At 44.9% G+C, this 20,687-nt stretch overlaps 2 protein-coding genes across 2 annotated transcripts; both read right to left on the bottom strand.

Annotated features, from left to right (window-relative positions):
- Positions 1–4,366: 4,366 nt before the first annotated feature.
- On the bottom strand, positions 4,367–5,744 carry LOC144696896 (uncharacterized). Its single transcript, XM_078568607.1, has one exon. It carries the CDS (start codon positions 5,645–5,647, stop codon positions 4,610–4,612), a length of 1,038 nt encoding a protein of 345 aa, XP_078424733.1. The 5' UTR covers positions 5,648–5,744; the 3' UTR covers positions 4,367–4,609.
- Positions 5,745–14,365: 8,621 nt separating this feature from the next.
- Positions 14,366–15,901, bottom strand: LOC144696899 (uncharacterized). Its single transcript, XM_078568612.1, has one exon. It carries the CDS (start codon positions 15,275–15,277, stop codon positions 14,621–14,623), a length of 657 nt encoding a protein of 218 aa, XP_078424738.1. The 5' UTR covers positions 15,278–15,901; the 3' UTR covers positions 14,366–14,620.
- Between the last annotated feature and the right edge of the window lie 4,786 nt (positions 15,902–20,687).

The following is a 20,687-nucleotide window of genomic DNA, read 5'->3' as shown; positions in this document are numbered from 1 at the left end:
GTATATTTTAGCTGTGTTCAGCATTTTACTGTCCTTTCCACTGACTATGTCCAAATGAGGCTTTCACTGCTGACCATGTGCTGCTGGCTGACCAGCTTTATCTTCCCATAGTATCTTCCAGAGTCAGGAATTGCTTTTTCTGCACTATAGTCCATTTCTCTTCTGCTTCTCAGCTTTTATTGACCATCAAATTTTATTCCCCGTAGTTCCTTCTGCACAGCCTGAAACGTTGACTCTGTTGCTCTCTCCACAGATACTGCCTGACCTGCTGAGTACTTCCAGCATTTTCTCTTTTCATTTTAGATTTCCAGCAGCTGCAGTTTTTAAAAAATAATATTCATTCATGGGATGTGGGTGTCGATGGCTTGGCCAGCATTTATTGCCCATCCCTAATTGCCCTTTTTTCAGAGGGCATTTAAGAGTGAACCACATTGCTGTGGGTCTGGAGTCACATGTAGGCCAGACCAGGTAAGGATGACAGATTCCCTTCCCTAAAGGACATCAGTGAACCAGTTGGGTTTTTACGACAATCCAGTAGTTTTCATGGTCACTTTTTCCTGGTGCCGGCCCCACAAATTACCAGATTCATTCAGCTCAGTTTCACAATCTGCCTTTGTGTTTTTGTGGGTTCTCTCTCACTCCATTTTTTCTGTTTTAAATCAATTTCACAGGATGTTAGAAGGGAGGATTTACAGTCAGGAAACTAAAACCAAACATCAGAGCAGGATCTGATGAAGTTGTCCAATTCATAATAAACTGAACATTTTGAACATGGAAGGAAAAAGTACTGTTCACAGTGGAGAGAAACAAAATACATGTTCTGTGTGTGGACAGGGCTTCATCCAATCATCTGGCCTCATGAACCACAAATGCTGGGGAAATATGAAAACTATAAGAAGGGATTCAGTTACCCGTCTGACCTGGAAACTTATCCATAAGACCATAGGACATAGGAGCAGAAATTAGGCCCTTCGGCCCATCGAGTCTGCCCCGCCATTCAACCATGGCTGATAAGTTTCTCAACCCCATTCTCCCACCTTCTCCCCGTAACCTTTGATCCCCTTACCAATCAAGAACCTATCTATCTCTGTCTTAAATACACTCAATGACTTGGCCTCCACAGCCTTCTGTGGCAATGAATTCCATAGATTCACCACTCTCTGGCTAAAGAAGTTTCTTCTCATCTCTGTTCTAAAAGGTCTTCCCTTTACTCTGAGGTTGTGCCCTCGGGTCCTAGTCTCTCCTACTAATGGAAACATCCTCCCCACGTCCACTCTATCCAGGCCTTTCAGTATTCTGTAAGTTTCAATCAGATCCCCCACTTCATCCTTCTAAACTCCATCGAGAGTCCTCAAATGCTCCTCATATGTTAAGCCTTTCATTCCTGGGATCGTTCTCATGAACCTCCTCTGGACACTCTGCAGGGCCAGCACATCCTTCCTGAGATGAAGGGCCCAAAATTGCTCACAATATTCTAAATGTGGTCTGACCAGAGCCTTATAAAGCCTCAGCAGCACATCCCTGCTTTTATATTCTAGTCCTCTTGAAATAAATGCCAACATTGCATTTGCATTCCTAACTACCGACTCAACCTGCAAGTTAACCTTAAGAGAATCCTGGACTAGGACTCCCAAGTCCCTTTGTACTCCAGATTTCTGAATTCTCTCCCCATTTAGAAAATAGTCTATGCCTCTATTCTTCCTACCAAAGTGCATGACCTCACACTTCCCCACATTGTATTCCATCTGACACTTCTTTGCCCATTCTCCTAACCTGTCCAAATCCTTCTGCAGCCTCCCTGCCTCCTCAATACTACCTGTCCCTCCACCTATCTTTGTGTAATCTGCAAACTTAGCCAGGATGCCCTCAGTTCCTTCATCTAGATCATTAATGTATAAAGTGAAAGGTTGTGGTCCCAACACTGACCCCTGCGGAACTCTACTAGTCACCGGCCGCCATCCTGAGAAGGACACCCTTATCCCCACTCTCTGCATCCTGCCAGACAGCCAACCTTCTATCCATGCTAGTAGCTTGCCTCTAACAGCCTCCTGTGCGGCACCTTGTCAAAGGCCTTCTGGAAGTCCAAGTAGATAACATCCATTGGCTCTCCTTTGTCTAACCTGCTCGTTACCTTCTCAAAGAATTCTAACAGATTTGTCAGGCATGACCTCCCCTTGATGAAACCATGCTGACTTTGCCCTATTTTATCATGCACTTCCAAATATTCTGAAATCTCATCCTTAATGATGGACTCTAAAATCTTACCAATGACTGAGGTCAGGCTAATCGGCCTGTAACAGAGGACGCTGGTGAGAAGTGACTGAAGCATTCGGGGAGAACTCACTGCAGCCACCGCGACTCAGGAGGGAATCGAGGAGAAGGACTCTTGCACTCAACAGGAGGAAGAGCATCCAACAGAGGGCGCTGGTGAGAAGTGACTGAAGCATTCTGGGAGAAGTCACCGCAGCCACCGTGACTCAGGAGGGAATCGAAGAGGACCCACTGTCAAAGAACTTCAAGCACATCAGATAAAGGGACGACAATGAGGAAGGGGACGGGAAATACAGGACTGAAGGTATTGTGTCTGAATGCACGCAGTATGCGAAATAAGGTAATGAGCTTGTGGCGCAGATTGAAATTGGCAGGTATGATGTGGTGGGCATCACGGAGACATGGCTGCAAGGGCATCAGGACTGGGAGCTAAGTATACAAGGATATACATCCTATCGAAAAGATAGGCAGGTTGGCAGAGGGGGTGGGGTTGCTTTGTTAGTAAGAAATGAAATTAAATCGATAGCAAGAAACGACGTAGGGTCAGATGATGTAGAATCTGTGTGGGTAGAGTTGAGGAACCGCAAAAGTGAAAAAACCATAATGGGAGTTATGTACAGGCCTCCGAACAGAAGTCAGGATGTGGGGCACAAGATACACCAGGAGATAGAAAAGGCGTGTAAGAAAGGCAAGGTTACAGTGATCATGGGGGATTTCATTATGCAGGTAGACTGGGAAAATCAGGTTGGTAGTGGATCCCAAGAAAAGGAATTTGTGGAATGTCTATGAGATGGCTTTTTGGAGCAGCTTGTGGTGGAGCCCACTAGGGAACAGGCAATTCTAGATTTAGTGATGTGTAATGAGGCAGATTTGATAAGGGAGCTTAAGGTGAAGGAACCCTTAGGAGGAAGTGACCATAATATGATAGAATTTACCCTGCAATTTGAAAGGAAAAAGCTGGAATCAGGTGTAATGGTATTGAATAAAGGCAACTACAGAGGCATGAGGGAGGAGCTGGCCAGAATTGACTGGGAGATGAGCCTAGCAGGAAAAACAGTGGAACAGCAATGGCAGGAGTTTCTGGGAGTAATTTGGGAGACACAGCAAAAATTCATCCCTAGGAAGAAGAAGCATGCTAAAGGGAGGACAAGGCAACCATGGCTGACAAGGGAAGTCAGGGACAGCATAAAAGCTAAAGAGAAAGCATACAATGCGGCTAAGAGCAGTGGGAAACCAGGGGATTGGGAAGCCTACAAAGACCAACAGAGGATAACTAAAAAAGAAATAAGGAGGGAGAAGATTAAATATGAGGGTAAACTAGCCAGTAATATAAAAGAAGATTGCAAGAGTTTTTTTTAGATATATAAAGGGTAAGAGAGAGGCAAAAGTGGACATTGGGCTGCTGGAAAATGACGCTGGAGAACTAGTAGTGGGGAACAAAGAAATGGCAGAGGAACTGAATAGGTACTTTGCGTCAGTCTTCACGGTGGAAGACACGAGTAACATCCCCAAAGTTCAAGAGAGTCAGGGGACAGAGGTGAGTATGGTGGCCATTACCAAGGAGAAGGTGCTAGGAAAACTGAAAGGTCTGAAGGTGGATAAATCACCTGGGCCAGATGGATTACACCCCAGAGTTCCGAAGGAGATAGTTGAAGAGATAGTAGAGGCGTTAGTGGTGATCATTCAGGAATCACTGGAGTCAGGGAGGGTCCCAGAGGACTGGAAAATAGCTAATGTAACCCCTCTGTTTAAGAAGGGAGTGAGGCAAAAAACAGGAAATTACCATATTACCATAAGACCATAAGACATAGGAGCAGAAATTAGGCCGTTCGGCCCATCGAGTCTGCTCCACCATTCAATTATGGCTGATAAGTTTCTCAACCCCATTCTCCCGCCTTCTCCCCTCCTGGAGCAGGAGGTGAGTTTCATGGACAAGATGAGCTCTGAGAGGCCATGGGAGGGAAACAACAGAAAGATGTGAGTTCAGAGCTAGGGCAACAGGGAACTTTAGAGGCAGTTCAGCCCCGTGGGCTAGTGGAAGGGAAGCAGCAGAGGCAGCTGATCAGATTGTCTTAATCTTAGTGACTCACACTTGTTGTTGGATGTGAGGATGGAGGAGACGGGGAGAGGGAGAGCCCCTCAAAAAGAACTAACCTGAGTTAGAGATATTCAAAAAACCTCGATGGATTTGCGTTTAACACGAAGCTGCTTATTTGATTTTTATCAAGAATATTAGCCCCTGTAAGTGGTCTGGAGATTGGTAACATCAGCAGAAACAGACTCCAATTAACAGGGTTCAGTCTTGGATATGATTAACAGCAAAATCAAATCACTGCAGTTACTTATGAATTCGCTGGTGTCTCAGCCGGTTGGATGAGGTAGTGAATCCCTTCCCACACTGCGAGCAGGTGAACGGCCTCTCCCCTGTGTGAACTCGCTGGTGTGTCAGCAGGCTGGATGAGATAGTGAATCCCTTCCCACACTTGGAGCAGGTGAATGGTCTCTCCCCGCTGTGAATTCGTTGATGTGTCAGCAGGCTGGATGATTGAGTGAATCCCTTCCCACGCTCAGAGCAGGTGAATGGTCTCTCCCTTGTGTGAATTCGCTGATGGTCAGTAAGTTGAGATGATTGTCTGAACCCAGTCCCACATTGAGAGCACTTAAATGGTCTTTCGGCAGTGTGAACACGCTGATGGTACATCAGTTCCTGGGAACTTTTAAAGCACTTCCCACAGTCCAAGCATTTTAAAGGTCTCTTATCAGTGTGAACTCGCTGGTGTGTCAGCAGGGTGGATGAGGTAGTGAATCCCTTCCCACACGTGGAGCAGGTGAATGGCCTCTCCCCAGTGTGAATTCGCTGATGCTTCAGCAGGTCGGATGACTGGGTGAATCCCTTCCCACACTCGGAGCAGGTGAATGGCTTCTCCCCAGTGTGAATTCGCTGGTGTACAGTGAGTTGGGATGATCGCCTGAACCCAGTCCCACAGTGAGAGCATTTAAATGGTCTCTCATCAGTGTGAACACGTTGATGGTACATCAGTTCCCAGGAACTTTTATAGCATTTCCCGCAGTCTGGGCATTTAAAAGGCCTCTCTTCACTGTGAACTCGCTGGTGTCTCAGCAGGTTGGATGAAAGAGTAAATCCCTTCCCACACATGGAGCAGGTGAACAGCCTCTCCCCAGTGTGACTGCGCTGATGCTTTTCCAGCTCAGCTGGAGATTTGAATCCCTTCCCACAGTCCTCACATTTCCACGGTTTCTCCCCAGTGTTACCGCACTTGTGTCTCGACAGGCCAGATGATTGCCTGAAGCCTCGTCCACACACAGAACACGAGTACAGTTTCTCCCCACTGTGAATGGTGCTTTTTTCTTCCATGTTCAAAATCCAATGATACTCAAGTTACGATCAACTGGACGACTCTGTCAGATTCTGATGTGATGTTTGGTTTGCGTTTCCTGACTGTAAATCCTCCTCTTCTAATACCCTGTGAAATTGATTTAAAACAGAAAAAAGGGAGTGAGAGAGAACCCACAAAAACATAAAGGCAGGTTGTGAAACTGAACTGAATGAATCTGGTTATTTGTGGAATTGACATGAGGAAAAAGTGACCATGAAAACTGCTGGATTGTCATAAAAACCCAACTGGTTCACTAATGTCCTTCAGGGAAGGGAACCGGAAACCCAGACAGGGTCTACACAAGGCTCTGGTCTCCATGGGAGGAGAGAGAGAGAGGTGGGAGATGGAGGGGGTGAAGAAATGTTTTATACATCTACAACTCATCCAGGAATTTCACAGAATCCCCAGAGCCTCAACCACCACCACCTAGAAGGACCAGGGTAACAGATGTCAGTGAACACCATCACCTCCAACTCACACACTATCCAGTCTGACATCCAGTACAGGATGAGCAGAAATTTCCTCCATTTAAATATTGGGAAGAGGGAAGCCATTGTCTTCAGTCCCACGACAAACTCCACCCCCTAACCACTGACTCCATCCCTCTCTCTTGCAGCTCTCTGGGCCTGAACCAGACTGTTCACAATCTTGTTGTCATGTTTCAGGCCAAGCTGAATTTCTGACTACAAATCACTAAAACCACCCATTTCCACCTCAGTAACATCGCCCAGCTGTGTCCCTGCCTCAGTTAATCTGCTGTGAAACTCATCCATTCCTTTGTTCCCTCTAAACTGGATGATTCGACTGTGCGTCTTGTCGACCTCCCAGATTCAACTCCATGGAAACTGGAGTTCATTCAAAACGGTTGCTCGTCCTTACACCAAATCTTGTTCACCATCATCCCCGTCCTCTCTGATCTAGATGGTGATAATTTCCAGTCTTACAGCCCTCCAGGATTATCTGGGATAATTGAATTCTGGCCCACCCCCTGGCTCCAATTCCTCCCGTGCATCCATAATCTCCTCCGGCCTCCTGTTCCACCTCAGTCCATCTCCACCAGCTGCACTGAGCATGCTCTGAGCACAGCCCGGCCCCCACGCCGGCGATCTGGGTTCCTGTTCTCATTGATAGGGGGATTTCTGATGCATGGGGCAGTCTGGGTAATCCTCCTGCCATCGAGACCAATCAGTGAACGGGCAATTTTTTTTCCCAGTTGGTAAAACGGAAGTTCCATGGACAAGGGGGATATTGGATGGGAAGCACAATGAAAGGTTCAGACACTTTATTAAATACTCACAGCAGAAGCACATTAATTTGATCGGAGATCACTTCCACACGAGCAGCCAGCGGAATGGAGCATCTTGAGATTCCTGTCCCTTTCCAGTCAGTATTTACAGGAGCTGGGACATGGAAAAGAGTCTCAGTAAAATCTAGGATTTATTTGTTCACTGTTTTACAATGGGTCTGGGCTCACACTCGAAGTTTGTGCAGCCTGTGATTCCCTGGGATTATTAATCCTCCCCGTCCAGACCCTTTGGGCTCTCTATTGTTTTTCAATGTCCTCCTGGCCTTGTTGTACCTGATCCAATAAAAACCCTCCTTACATCACACAGGGAACAGCTTTAGACACGTCGTGACTTTTCAACTCAATCTTATTCTGCTGAATGATCTTACTGACCGTTCCCTTTCTCTCGATCAGTCCGTCCACCATCTCTTTTCTGGATTTCACTCCTTCTTGTTGTTCCAGGATTTCATCTCTCTGCCTTTTATTTCTTTTACTGAAGATTCCTGTCCATTGCTGCCTCACAGCCTCGTCCTATTCCCACATATTCTCCATGTCTAAGTGCTTCCCAGCGGCCGTGCCAGCCGTGGCCCCTATTCCAGCCCAGTCACTGATCCCTCTCTTCCCTCCATCCTTTTTACTGGTGTCACTATCACAGGGACGATCACAGTGTCTTCCCAAAACTGCCTTGACACCGGGGTCTTGGCTACTGGGTGGTCATAGTCCACCCATCTCTCTCCCTGCATTCTGACTTATGAAATCCCCGGATAATTCCCTTATCATCCAAACATCAAGGTCCTTGTAGATGGGATGACATAACCTTGGGGTGGGTGTGTGGTGTTCAGGGCACGTATTACAGGAACTATTTTAAATCTTGTATCATTATATAGGCTTTCTGAGTACGGGTGATGATTAAACCATTTGTGGGACCAATTTCATATGGCAGGACAGATTGAGGGGTAGTTAGGGAAACATCTGGGATCTTGGGCTTCATAAATAGAGGTACTGAGTACAAAAACAGGGAAGTGCACCAACAGAGAATTGTTCTGATCTGGAAATCTCTCCCTGAAAAGGTGCTGGAACCTGATTCTATGTTTAAACTCCACCTGCTTCTCCTAGATTCCCCAACCAGTGGAAATTGTTCCTCTCTATCTACCCTCTCAGTTCCAATTAATATCCCAAAAACTTTGATCAAATCACCTCTTAATCTTCGAAATTCCAGGGATTACAACCCTCACAGTGAGGTGATGTATTTTAGCAGGAGGAATAGGGAGGGGAAGATATAATTCATGGCACAGATCTAAAGAATGTGAATGGACAGAAGGACCTGGGGCTGCATGTGCTTTGATCTCTGAAGGTGACAGGATGTATTAAGAGAGTAGTTAGCACAGCAGATTGGATCTTGAGCTACATAAATAGTGGTATTGAGAACAAAAACAGGGAAGTTATGCTGAATCTTTATAAAGCTTTGGTTAGGCCAGAATTCAAGAATTGCATTCAGTTCTGGTCACCTCACTTTAGGAAGGGTGTGAAGGTCCTTGAGAAAAGTGCAGAGGAGATTTACCAGAATGGTTCCTGCAAAGGAGCTTGAGGGCAGATTGGTAGAGGTGTACAAGATTATGACAGGTTTAGATAAGGTGGACAAAGAAAAGCTGCACCCATCAGCTGATTGTACAAGGACTCAAGGACAGAGGTTTAAGATTTTGGGTAAAAGGTATGGGAGGTGTGAGGAAGAATATTTTTACACAGTGAATGGTAATGAGCTCGAATTTGCTGCCTATGAGGGGGGTGGAAATGGACATGATGAATGATTTCAAAAGGAAATTGGATAGATGCTCGAGGGAAATAAACTTGCAAAGATACAGGGATACAGCAGGGGAATGGGGCTGATTGGATTGTTCTAGAGATCTGGCATGAACTCAATGGGCCGAATGGCCTCCTCTGTGCCATAATGACTCTGTGACTTTTTTGAGTAATCTCATTCTGTAATTTATCCCTTGGGGCTCAGATATCACTCAGGTAAATCAGTGTTACACTCCCTCCAAGACCTTTCTATCCTTCCTGATGTTTGTTGTCCAGAACTGAACACTGTTCTCCAGGTGTGCTGTAACCAGGGTTTGTGTGTCTCAGCATTTTTCCAGTCACACCTGAAATCTTCTCCCATAGACAGTTCAGACAAAGCTTTTCCTTTCCACATTCAAAGAGCGATGATATTCAGGTCCTGACGAACCGAGTGACTCTGTCAGGTCTTGATGTGATATTTGGTTTGAGTTTCCCATCTGTCAATCCTCCACTTCCAGTAACCTGCAAGTTTACAGAAACCATCACTGTAAATCCAGGATAAAAATTGAAGAGAGAAACACTTCCTTTGATTTAGTTTGCTGTGTGTAAATCCTCCCCTTCTCACCCCCTGTAAAAGGAGTTTCCAAAACCCATCCCTGTCAGTAAAGGATAGAAATGCACAACATTCTCTCCTCCTGCTGACAAGGACATTGATAACCGCGCATGCGCCCTGCTGCACATTGGCCCTTATAAAGATGGCGGCCGTTAACCCGAACCTGTGATCCAGAGGAGTTCAAGCGATCTCGCCCCGTCCCGGGTAAACAGGATCGGTAGTTTCTTAGTCGGGGTTTGAGGCCTCCACCGAGTGTTTATGAAGCCTCTCCGCCCACTCTCCTCGCTCTAATCCTCTCCACCCACCCAGCGGCTCCATTAGTCAACCACACTCCATTATTTCTCGCTTCTCCGGCTAACGCCAGACACAATCTGCACCGCGCATGCCCTAGTCAGAGACCGCAATGCGCATGCTCCGGTTAGGCCCAGCAGTGCGCATGCGCAGGAAGCTCCTGTGGTCTGGATAGGACACATTCTACCCCGCAGAGAATGCTGGGTAAACATCCCACCATTGAAAGACGGTCCTGTTGAAAATTATACTCTTTGTTTTCCGATTTCGGTTGGAGCCATTAGGGCCAAGATGTAAACGTATTAAAATAAAATAAGCTAACCTGCTCCTCGCCAATAAGAATGTTCTGATTGTGCAACAGATCCTTTGAACTTTTAAAGCTCGAGTGCTAGCAGGTGGGAAAATAGAATAAATCCCTCCGCACAAGTGAAGTACCTGAATGGTGTTCCTCCAGTGTGACTGAGCTGTTGTGTCAATAAATGGGATAACCGAGAGAATCCATTTCCACATTCAGCTGGTGAATGATATTTTGTGGTGAGATTTTACTCATGAGTTTCCAGCTCAGAGAAGGATCCAAAACTCTTATGATAATGAGATCCACACTCTTAACATTATCCAGTTAGAGAAAAGCAAAATACTGCAGATGCTGGAAATCTGAATAAGCAACAACAAAAAATAGTTAACACATCTGGTAACATTTTTGGAGAGGGAGGCATAGTTTACATTTCAGGTCTATAACCTTTCATCCTAACTGCACCACATCAGTTCATAGACCTGAAACGTTAACTCTGTTTATCAATCTCCAGATGCTGCCAGATATGCTGAGTACTTCCAGCATTTTCTGTTTTATCTCTGGTTAAGGAAGTTGCTGCTGAACTGCACATTCGATTTATTACTGACTAAGTTATATTTATTTTCGACCTTGGCAAATGGAAATTCTTCCACTTATCAACCCTGTAAAAACACTTTTGTTATCTTAAATTCCTTGATCCCTCACTCACTTTCCCAGAGAAAACATTTCCACCCTGTTCAATCTTTCTTGGTAGGTATAATCCTTCAGTTACAGCAACACTCCAGTAACTTATTCTTGCATCTTCTCCAGTCCTTATAATATGGAGACCTGGGCTTACCTGAGCAGCAAACGCACCATTATCCCCAAATGCCCGTATGTTGCAGCATTTTAGTCATTTTCCCATGAGCTGAATAAAAGATTGGATGGGCTGAGCAGATCCAACAAGCCAGTCTGTAACACGATGGAGTCTCTACTCCTTACAATGAAGCAGTTGGCCATTTCACTCTTAATTCTTCAATTGTGACATGCAGAATAGCGTGTCTGAGAATGACAAGATTTGAGCATGGTGACAGTAGGTCAGGTTAAGTTCAGTTAATGATTGCTGAACAGTGATAGGGGGAACTTGCAATTAATGTGCACCTTCATTGTGCATTTTCCAGATTAAAATGAATTGATCTTTGCCTTGAGTATATTCATAAGCGGCAATCAGACGAGTGACCAAGTAATCGTTTATTTTTGGTGTGTTAGTTAAAACATGAATGTTGGTCCCACCGCACCAGGAGAACTCCCATGTGGACAGTATGTAGAGCTGAAAACTCTTGTGTTCATTTAGAACCTTTCACACCCTCAGAACAGTGGGGGATGGGGGAGGCAGTGGCATTGTGATGGGACTAGTAATCCAGAGACCCAGGGTAATGCTCTGGGAACCTGGGTTCAAATCCCACCAAAGCAGATGGTGCAATTTGAATTCAATTAAAATCTGGAATTAAAAGTCCAATGACAACCATGAAACCATTGTTGATTGTCGTAAGATCCCATCTGGTTCATTGATGCCCTTCAGGGAAGGAAATCTGCCGTCCTTACCTGGTCTGGCCTACATGAGACTCCAGACCCACAGCAAGGTGGTTGACTCTTAAATGCCCTCCAAAATGGCCTAGAAAGCAACTCAGTTGTATCAAAACCACTAAAAACAAGTCAGCACTGTTGGTGTACCTATACCACATGGATTGCAGTAGTTCAAGAAGGCAGCTCAACACCACCTTCTCAAGGGCAATGAGGGATGAGCAATAAATCCCACACACATCACATGAATGAATGACAAAAATGTATCAATTATCAGGACACTGTTACACTAATAATCAGAATCCTATTGCATGAATAATGAGGATCCTCAATGCTTGGGTTCCTATTATATTAATGATCAGAGTCCAATTACTTTAAGATTCAGGATCCCAACACATTAATAATCAGGATATTATTAAATTGATAGTCTGGTGCTTATTGCATCAACAATCGGGATCGTATTATATAAATTATGTAAATATTAATAATCAGGATTCTATTACATTAATAATCAGAATCTAATTACATTAATTACATGGTTCCTACTGCATTAATAATCAGCTGCCTATTGCTTCAATAATCAGGAAGTTATTGCAATTATCATTATGCTAATACATTAATAATCAAAATTATTTCAATTATGATAGAAAGGTAGGTAGGAAAGTAAGTAGTGAAGAGGACATAAGGAGGCTACAAAGAGAAACGGATAGGTTAAGTAAGTGGGCAAAGATCTGGCAAATGGAGTATAATGTGGGCAAATGTGGAATTGACCATTTTGGCAGGAAGAATAAAAGAGGAGCATATTACATAAATGGTGAGAGATTGCAGAGTTCTGAGATTCAGAGGGATCTGGATGTCCTAGCGCAGGAATCACAAAAGGCTAGTTTGTAGGTACAGCAAGTAATTAGGGAAGCTAATAGAATGTTATCATTTAGTGTGAGAGGAATTGAGTACAAAAGTAGGAAGGTTATACTTCATTGTACAGGACACTGGTGAGATCATATCTGGAGTACTGTGTATAGTATTGATCTCCTTATTGAAGGTAGAATCTAAGTGCTTTATAAGCAGTTCAGGGAAGGTTTACAAAACTAATACCAGGAATAGGTGAGTTGTATTGTGAGGAAAGACTGGACAGGCTAGGCTTGTATTTGCTAGAGTTTAGTAAAGAGGCAACTTGATTGAAGCATATAAGATGTTGAGGGGTCTTGACAGGGTGGCTGTGGAGAGGATGATTCCTCTTGTCAAGAACTAGGGGTCACTGTTTAAAAATAAGGGGCCACCCATTTAAGACAAAAATGAGAAGAATTTTTTTTCTCTCAGAGGGTTGAGTGTCTTTGGGACTCCCTTCCTCAAAAGGCAGTGGAAGCAGAGTCTTTGAATGTTTTCAAGGGGAGGTAGATATATTCTTTTTAAATAAGGGGTTGAAAGGATATCTGGCGTAGGCGAGAGGTTATTGAATGGTGGAGCAGGCTCAAAGGGCCGAGTGGCCTATTCCTGCTCCAAACCCAAGCACAAAGACTTGGGTGTATATATGCATAGATCATTGAAGGTAGCAGGGCAGGTGGAGAGAGTAGTTAATCAAGCATATAGCACCCTGGGCTTTATTAACAAGGGTATAGAACACAAGAGCAGGGAGGTTATGCTGAATTTATATAAGACACTCGTTAGACCTCAGCTGGAATATTGTGTACAGTTCTGGGCACCATATTATAGGAAGGCTTGATTGCTTAGCAAGCAGAAAGGCACCCAGCAAGGATGAAATTCCAGCTGAACTGCTCAAGCACGGAAAGTCCCATCTACTGCCTCACCTTCATGATCTCCATCTTCTTGGTTGGAATGTAGGATCCATTCCACAGGACACGTGTGATGCAAGGATCATCACAATAAACAAGAACAAAGGTGACAGAGGAGATTTCAGCACCTACAGGGACATCTCACTCCTTCACGTCACTGAGAAGACCTGTGCTGGGTTATGCTTAAAGACGTCATCTAGTTGCAGACCAAGTACATCCAGAAGAACAGTGAAGTTTCTGTGCTTCTGGAGAGTGGGAGATGTCTGTCTCACAGGAATACAGCTCACAGTAGTGTTCAACCCAGCGAGACATTTGTTTACTTCCATACTTCACCATATGTTGATTTCAGGGGATTAACTTTGGTGATGGTCGGACCATGCGCCTTTGACTCCATCATTCAAAGTATGGAGGTTTCTATTGGCACAGGCAGTTTGGATTTCTTCTCATAGGCTGATCCAGTGTTTATTTACACAGGATCTCCCTGTCTTTTGCACAACTGTCGTGGCTACATTCAAGTTATACAGTGCTCTTGCTGTTGGGTCTCAAACCAGTCTCTGTTGTGGGTTCCACCTTTACCAAATGTTGCTGCTGCTGTGACAGAAATGATTTAACTCAGTGACTTCCAAACTTCATCAATATCAATGAAAGCAAAATACTGCGGATACTGGAGATCTGAAACAAAAACAGAAAGTGCTTGAAAAACTCAGCAGGTCTGGCAGCATCTGTGGAGACAAAAACACAATTAATGTTTTGAGTTCAACAGTCATATTCAACTCGAAGCATTAACTCTGTTTTCCTCTCCACGGATGCTACCGGATCTGTTGAGTTTTTCAAGCATTTTCTCCTTATGTTTAATCAATATCAATGTTGATTGATGACGCTTTTATTGATGTCCCTGTAAAATATTTTACTGTCGTGCTAAATGTTCCTTATTAATTTAATTTCATAGAGAAGGTGTAACTGAGGAAGAATGTGCAAGTCAGTAACAATTGTCAGCAAAGATTAATCAGCACTTTCTAGTTGGAGATGTTAATCAGTGGAACCTTTCAGACACTGAATTGTAGATTTTACACCAAAGATCAATTTAGGATTGAAGTAAAAGTTCATAATTTTATTACAAATGAGTTTGTGTTGAGAGATATTGAGGATTAAGGGGAAAGATCACAGGTTGTATGTTTAAAAAGGGATACTGCAGCCCTGAAAATCAGCAACATCTGCAGAATATTAAACTTCAGTCACTTATAGGGGTTGTAAACATCAGCAGAAACAAACCAAATCCTGGATGAGATTAGCAGCAACAATAGCAGCAACAATAGCAGCAAAATCCAACCCCTGTAATCACTTGTGAATTTGCTGATGTGTCAGCAGGTGGGATGACCGAGTGTATCCCTTCCCACACACGGAGCACTTGAATGGCCTCTCCCCAGTATGAGTACGTTCATGTAACAGCAGGCTATATGACTGAATGAATCCCTTCCCACAAATGGAGCAGGTGAATGGCCTCTCCCCAGTGTGAGTGCGTTGGTGTGCAGTGAGGCTGGATGACTGTCTGAAGCTCTTTCTATAGTAGGTGCAGCTGAATGGTTTCTCCTCAATGTGAATTCGCTGGTGTGTCAGAAGGCTGGATGAATGAGTGAATCCCTTTCCACACACAGAACAGGCGAACGGCCTCTTCCCAGTGTGAACTCGCTTGTGTGCAGTGAGGTCGGATGAACACCTGAACCTCCTTCCACAGTGAGAGCAGCTGAACGGCCTCTCCTCAGTGTGAATTCGCTGGTGTAGCTGCAGGCTGAATGACCGCGTGAATCCCTTCCCACACATGGAGCAGCTGAAGGGTCTCTTCCCTGTGTGAATTTGCTTGTGTGCCATGAGGCAGGTTGACTTAGTAAATCCCTTCCCACACATAGAGCAGGTGAACGGCCTCTCCCCGTTGTGAATGCGTCGATGAGCTTCCAGCCGGGATGGATAATAAAATCCCTCCCACAGTCCCCACATTTCCAAGGTTTCTCCATGGTGTGGTATCTGGCCTTTGTGTCTCCCCAAGTTGTACGATCAGTTGAAGCCTCATCCACACAGAAAATACGTGTATGGTTTCTCTCCACTGTGAATGGTGTGATGTTTTTCGTTTACTGGTTAAAGCTCTTTCCACAGTCAGTGCACTGGAACACTCTCAATCCAGCTGAAATATTCTCCCACAGACAGAGCAGAGAAACATTTCTCCTTACACATTCAAAGGCTGATGATTTTCAGGTCCTGATGAATGGAAAGACTCAGTTAAATCTTGATGTGGAGTTTTGATTTCAGTTTCCCGTCTATAAATCCTCCCCTTCCAATATTCTGTAAAAGGAATTTCGAGAATTCTTAATTGTAAGTCCAGGATAGAAATTCAAAACAATTTTAGTTTCTATGGAACATTTTTCCCCTCTTGATCCCCCAAAGCTGTAAATCCCCATCCCACACACTCTCCCTCCTCCCTGGGCTGAAATCCAAACCCATCTCACCATCTCCACCATTTATTTCCTCCACTCCCAGTTTTCTCCCTCCCTCTCCTCTGCCCGGGTTCAGTTCTCCAGCTCCTGTCTGCAGACTGACAATAAAATCAATGAGTCTTATTGGGGGTTTGGGGCCTCCAGCGGGTGTTTCTGAATCCTCCCCGCCCACCTCCCAGGGTTTCCTTCCTTCCCACAGATCAGATCCTCATTGATTTGAGCCCAAAGTGTAACCTCTTATTTATTGTCCCCCCCTCCCCCATCCTCTGATGTGAACCATCCTCCACTCGCTGACCCAGGATGGCGGCCGTTAACCTGGGCCTGTTCCCGGGAGGGAGAAGCCCCGCAGCTGCAAACCAGGAGCTGACAATTATTCCTCAGGGTTTGCAGATCCACAAAGTGTTTCCAAATCCTCTCACCCACCGCCTCGCTCTGACTCCGCTTCTCCGGGACAAACAGACAACTCGCTCCGCAAGGCCATCGATCGCATTGCGCATGCTCCAGACTCAACGACACAACGCATGCGTACTGTTGACCAGCTTCGTCAGCCGTACTGCGCATGCCCCAGCTCATAATGTCCGGATGATTGACGGCAGCTCCGGACCAATAAAAAGAGGGAAGCAGCTGGAGGTCCGAAGCGGAGCAGCTGCACCTCCAACCAATCGGGGTGAATGAGGGGCGGGGCTGAGCCTGGATCTCCCTCATTGGCTGAAACTCTGCATCATTTTGAAAGATGATTAGTCTCAAACTCCTGGAAAAAACTGGACCTTTCTGTTTGTGGCTTTAAACAGATGTAATCCTATGGATGTGGAGCAAATATTTCAACATATTTAAGTGAAATGTGGCAACATGATGAAACAATGTACAAATAATTCAAGGGCTGACTTCAAGGTATCATTGGGCAGCCAGGCGAGTCCCTGGTTTCAATAAATGAACCGACAGAAGGGTTAGGACAGGATTGGGAGAAGGTTAATAATGTTATCATTCAGAGCAACACAGACTAAAAAAAAAGGAAAAAAACTGATCTCAAAGACAATCTCTTGTAGTATATGTGGACGGGTGTGCTGAATCAGGTATAAAGCAGTTAAATGATGTACGTTGGACAATTATATTAAAATCTGGAACATAGATGGTGATTAGGTGGGTAGATTTGAATCAGTGATGAAGTGCCACATCAAAGGTTATTGCAGAAAATAAAAGCTCATGGTGCAGGGGTAACATATTGGCAAGGATAGAAGATTGGCTAGCTAACAGGAAGCAGAGATTTGGCATAAATGAGTATTTTTCTGGTTGGCAGGATGTGATGATTTGTGTGCCGCAGGGATCAGTGCTGGGCCCTCAACTTTTTACGAGTTATATAAATCACTTGGATGAAGGGGCTCCCTTTTGTGGGAGAATCTAGAAGTAGGGGTCACTGTTTAAAAATAAGGGGTCGCTCATTTAAGGCAGGGATAAGAAGAATTTTTTTTTCCCTCGGAGGAACTTACTTTCTCAAGAGGAGGTGGAAGCAGAGTCCTTGAATATTTTTAAGGCAGAGATAGATAGATTCTTGATGTACAAAGGTTGAAAGGTTATTGGGGGTTGGCAGGAATATGGACTTGAGGTTACAGTCATATCATGATCTTATTGAATGGTGGATCAGGCTCGAGGAGCCGAGTGGCCTACTTCTGCTCCTAATTCATATGTTCATATGCACTCCAGGAAGACTTAAAATCCGATTGACAATATTTCAGAACTGATTACTGTGAAAGCAGCAATCTCATTGTTCTCTGTTGGTATGATCGATGGAAGTACTTAAAATGGAGAACATAGACCTGTTGCTGGATGATGTACACAAGGAATTTGTGAACTATCTGAGGATAATAGTGAGGGGATTGGAAGGATCTAGAAAGCAGCAGACTCTTAATGTTGTTCCAGGAGAAGTGGGGTCTGCGTGTGTAAATGTGAGGTTTAAACAGCACTCACATACACAGACACGCAGACACACACACACAGACATACATGGGGACATTTCCTGTATGATCAGGTGGACATTTTGCCTCATAACAACCAATCTGATTAACGCTGGGGATAAGAGCCACAATGTTCCAGAAATTCAAGTGAACTTTACCCTTCAGGGACTGCAAGCAGTTATGGCTGTCCAATTTCACCCCTTTCTCTGAACTTTAATCAATATTGAGCAACATCTGGCAGAGAAGCAACAAAAAATCCTTGAGCTTTATTGCCACCCTTGTGAACAACCCAGGTGAGAGATAGTATACAATACAGGACAACATCCCTGGATAATTGCAGCCACCACTTTCCTCCTGCTATTACAGAATATGTTAATTCTCCTTATATTGATGTTCTGCTTGATGAAGATAATTCTTAGATAGGCTATAAGAAGAAAGAACAAAATGGAAATGTTTGCACTATCAAAGAAATAACCTTTAAAAGTACAAAATGAAGAATATAGTTCAGCCCCGAGGTAGAGAATGTAGACAGAAGGAAGCCAGGTGTGGAAGACACAAATTTGATAGGGTAGATACTGGGACGATGTTTCCATTTGTGGGAGGGACTAGAATCAGGGGACACAGTTTAAGAATAAGAGGCCTCCTTTTAAGACTGAGATGAGGAGAAAAATTTTCTCTTGAAGGGTTGATAATGTGGAATTCTCTTCCCCAGAAAGCAGCGGAGGCTAGGTCATTGAATTTATTCAAGGCAGAGTTAGGGATATTTTTGATAGATAAGGGAGTCAAGGGTTACAGACGGCACACGGCAAAGTGGAGTTGAGACACAACCAGATCAGCCATGATCTTATTGCATGGCAAAGCAGACTCAAGTGGGATGTTGCAAGTGGGATCTGGAATGCACTGCCTGAGAATGTGGTGGAGGCAGATTCAATTGAAGTCTTCCAAAGAGAATTTGATAATTATCTAAAGTGAAAAAAAAACGCAGGGCTATGTGCCAAAGAAGGGGGAAGTGGACTAGGTGAGTAACTCATGCAGACAGCTGGCACAGATAGGATTTTTCTATGCTGCAACCATAGTATGACACTAGGATATAAGGGAAATGCAGTGCACCAATGCATGAGAGGCTGATTATTCCTTGTGCCCCGGTGCAGGAGTGGCTACGTTTTGGGCAGTATGACCTGAGCATACAGAAAAAAGACTGAGACCAATGAAAAGATTCTTGGGGGTGAAAGAATGCTGGAGGGAGTGGGTTAATAAAACCGGGGAGCTGCAGGCTGCACGATTTTCGAGTGTGACCCCAGTCGCAATAATAAGCAGTAAATAAATATATCTGATTAAATGAGGTGGTTTTGCATGTCATAGTGCCTGTAAATACTTGTTGTAAAGGATGTGGACTCTCAGGAGGCTCCACACCACTGGCTGCTCGTGTGTAACTGATATCCTCTGTGTAATGTGTACCTGTATTTAATAAAGTGTCATAACCCCTCATTGTGCTTCGTGTCCAGTATCCTCCTCATCCGTGGATCTTCTATTTTGCCTACTGCGAAAAAACCTTCATGATCACTGACTCATCCCTATGGCGGCTTGTTTACCCTGAACACACCGCGCTGCAGAAAGTCCCCGATCAATGACTAGTGCGCAGGTGCAGTGTGGGTGTGCGCTCTGAGCATGCTCAGTGTCAGTCATGGTGACAGAGTAAGGAGGAGCGGACGGTTCGGGAGGCGGGAGGAGATTGTGAGCACAGGGTAGGAATGGAAACCGCGGCTGGACTGGGAACTGGATCAACTTCTGGGGCAGGCCCCAGGCCCCGTGTTTACCCCGCGGTGACAGGCCCGGGGGGGGAGGGAGCGATGGAGCCGGCGGCTGGACGGGGAGGATTTGGAAACACTTTGTGGATCCGCAAACCCTGAAGAATAATTGTCAGCTCCTGGTTTGCAGCTGCGGGGCTTCTCCCTCCCGGGAACAGGCCCAGGTTAACGGCCGCCATCCTGGGTCAGCGAGTGGAGGATGGTTCACATCAGAGGATGGGGGAGGGGGGGACAATAAATAAGAGGTTACACTTTGGGCTCAAATCAATGAGGAATCTGATCTGTGGGAAGGAAGGAAACCCTGGGAGGTGGGCGGGGAGGATTCAGAAACACCCGCTGGAGGCCCCAAACCCCCAATAAGAACCTGCAGGTCCCGCGTTTGCAGCTCGGGGACTTTTTGCTTTACGTGCGGCCATCTTGGTGAAGCAACAGAGAGTGGGCGGGGCTTCAGGGTCCCAGTGACCAGGAGAGAAAAGGATTGATTTTATTTACCTGCAGAGTGGCTGGAGAACTGAATCGAGCCAGATTGCAGGGAGGGAAAAAACTGGGAGTTGAGGAAAGAAATGTTGGAGATGGTGTGATGGATTCAGATTTTAGTCCATGGAGGTGGGAGTGTGTATGGGACGTGGATTTACAGTTTTGGGGAACAAGAGGAAAATATATTCCATCAAGGGGAAGCGATGATGCAATGGTAATGTCACTGGACTTGTAATCCAAAGGCCCAGGGTAATGTTCTGGGGACATAGGTTCAAATCCCCTCACGTCAGCTGATGGAATTTAAAGTCAATTAATAAATCTGGAATTATAAGCTCGTCTCAGTAATGGTGACCAGGAAACTCACTGAACGTTGTAAAAACCCATTTGGTTCAGTAATGTCCTTTAGGAAATCTGCCTGGTCTGATCTACATGTAATTGACTCTAAAACGCCCTCTGAAATGGCCTTGCAAGCTACTCAGTTCAAGGGTAATCAGGGATGGGCAACAAATGTTGGCCTTCCCAGCGATGCCAACATCCCGAGAAAGAATATTTTAAAAAACTGGAATTGTCTACCCTGAGTTTCTACACCCTGCTTACACTTATAACAATTAATTTTGTAAACTCTTTTTGCAGGTATTAGAAGGGAAGGATTTGTAGATGGAGAAATCTAAACAAGCAT

This window comes from Cetorhinus maximus, chromosome 23 (genome assembly GCF_964194155.1).
Source record: "Cetorhinus maximus chromosome 23, sCetMax3.hap1.1, whole genome shotgun sequence".
Classification (NCBI taxonomy): Eukaryota; Metazoa; Chordata; class Chondrichthyes; order Lamniformes; family Cetorhinidae; genus Cetorhinus; species Cetorhinus maximus.
This window is presented reverse-complemented; position numbering and strand designations above follow the sequence as displayed.

Coding starts and splice junctions, on each gene's coding strand:
- LOC144696896 (XM_078568607.1), bottom strand. CDS start 5,647: ATGGAAGAAAAAAGCACCATTCACAGTGGGGAGAAACTGTACTCGTGT.
- LOC144696899 (XM_078568612.1), bottom strand. CDS start 15,277: ATGTGGGGACTGTGGGAGGGATTTTATTATCCATCCCGGCTGGAAGCT.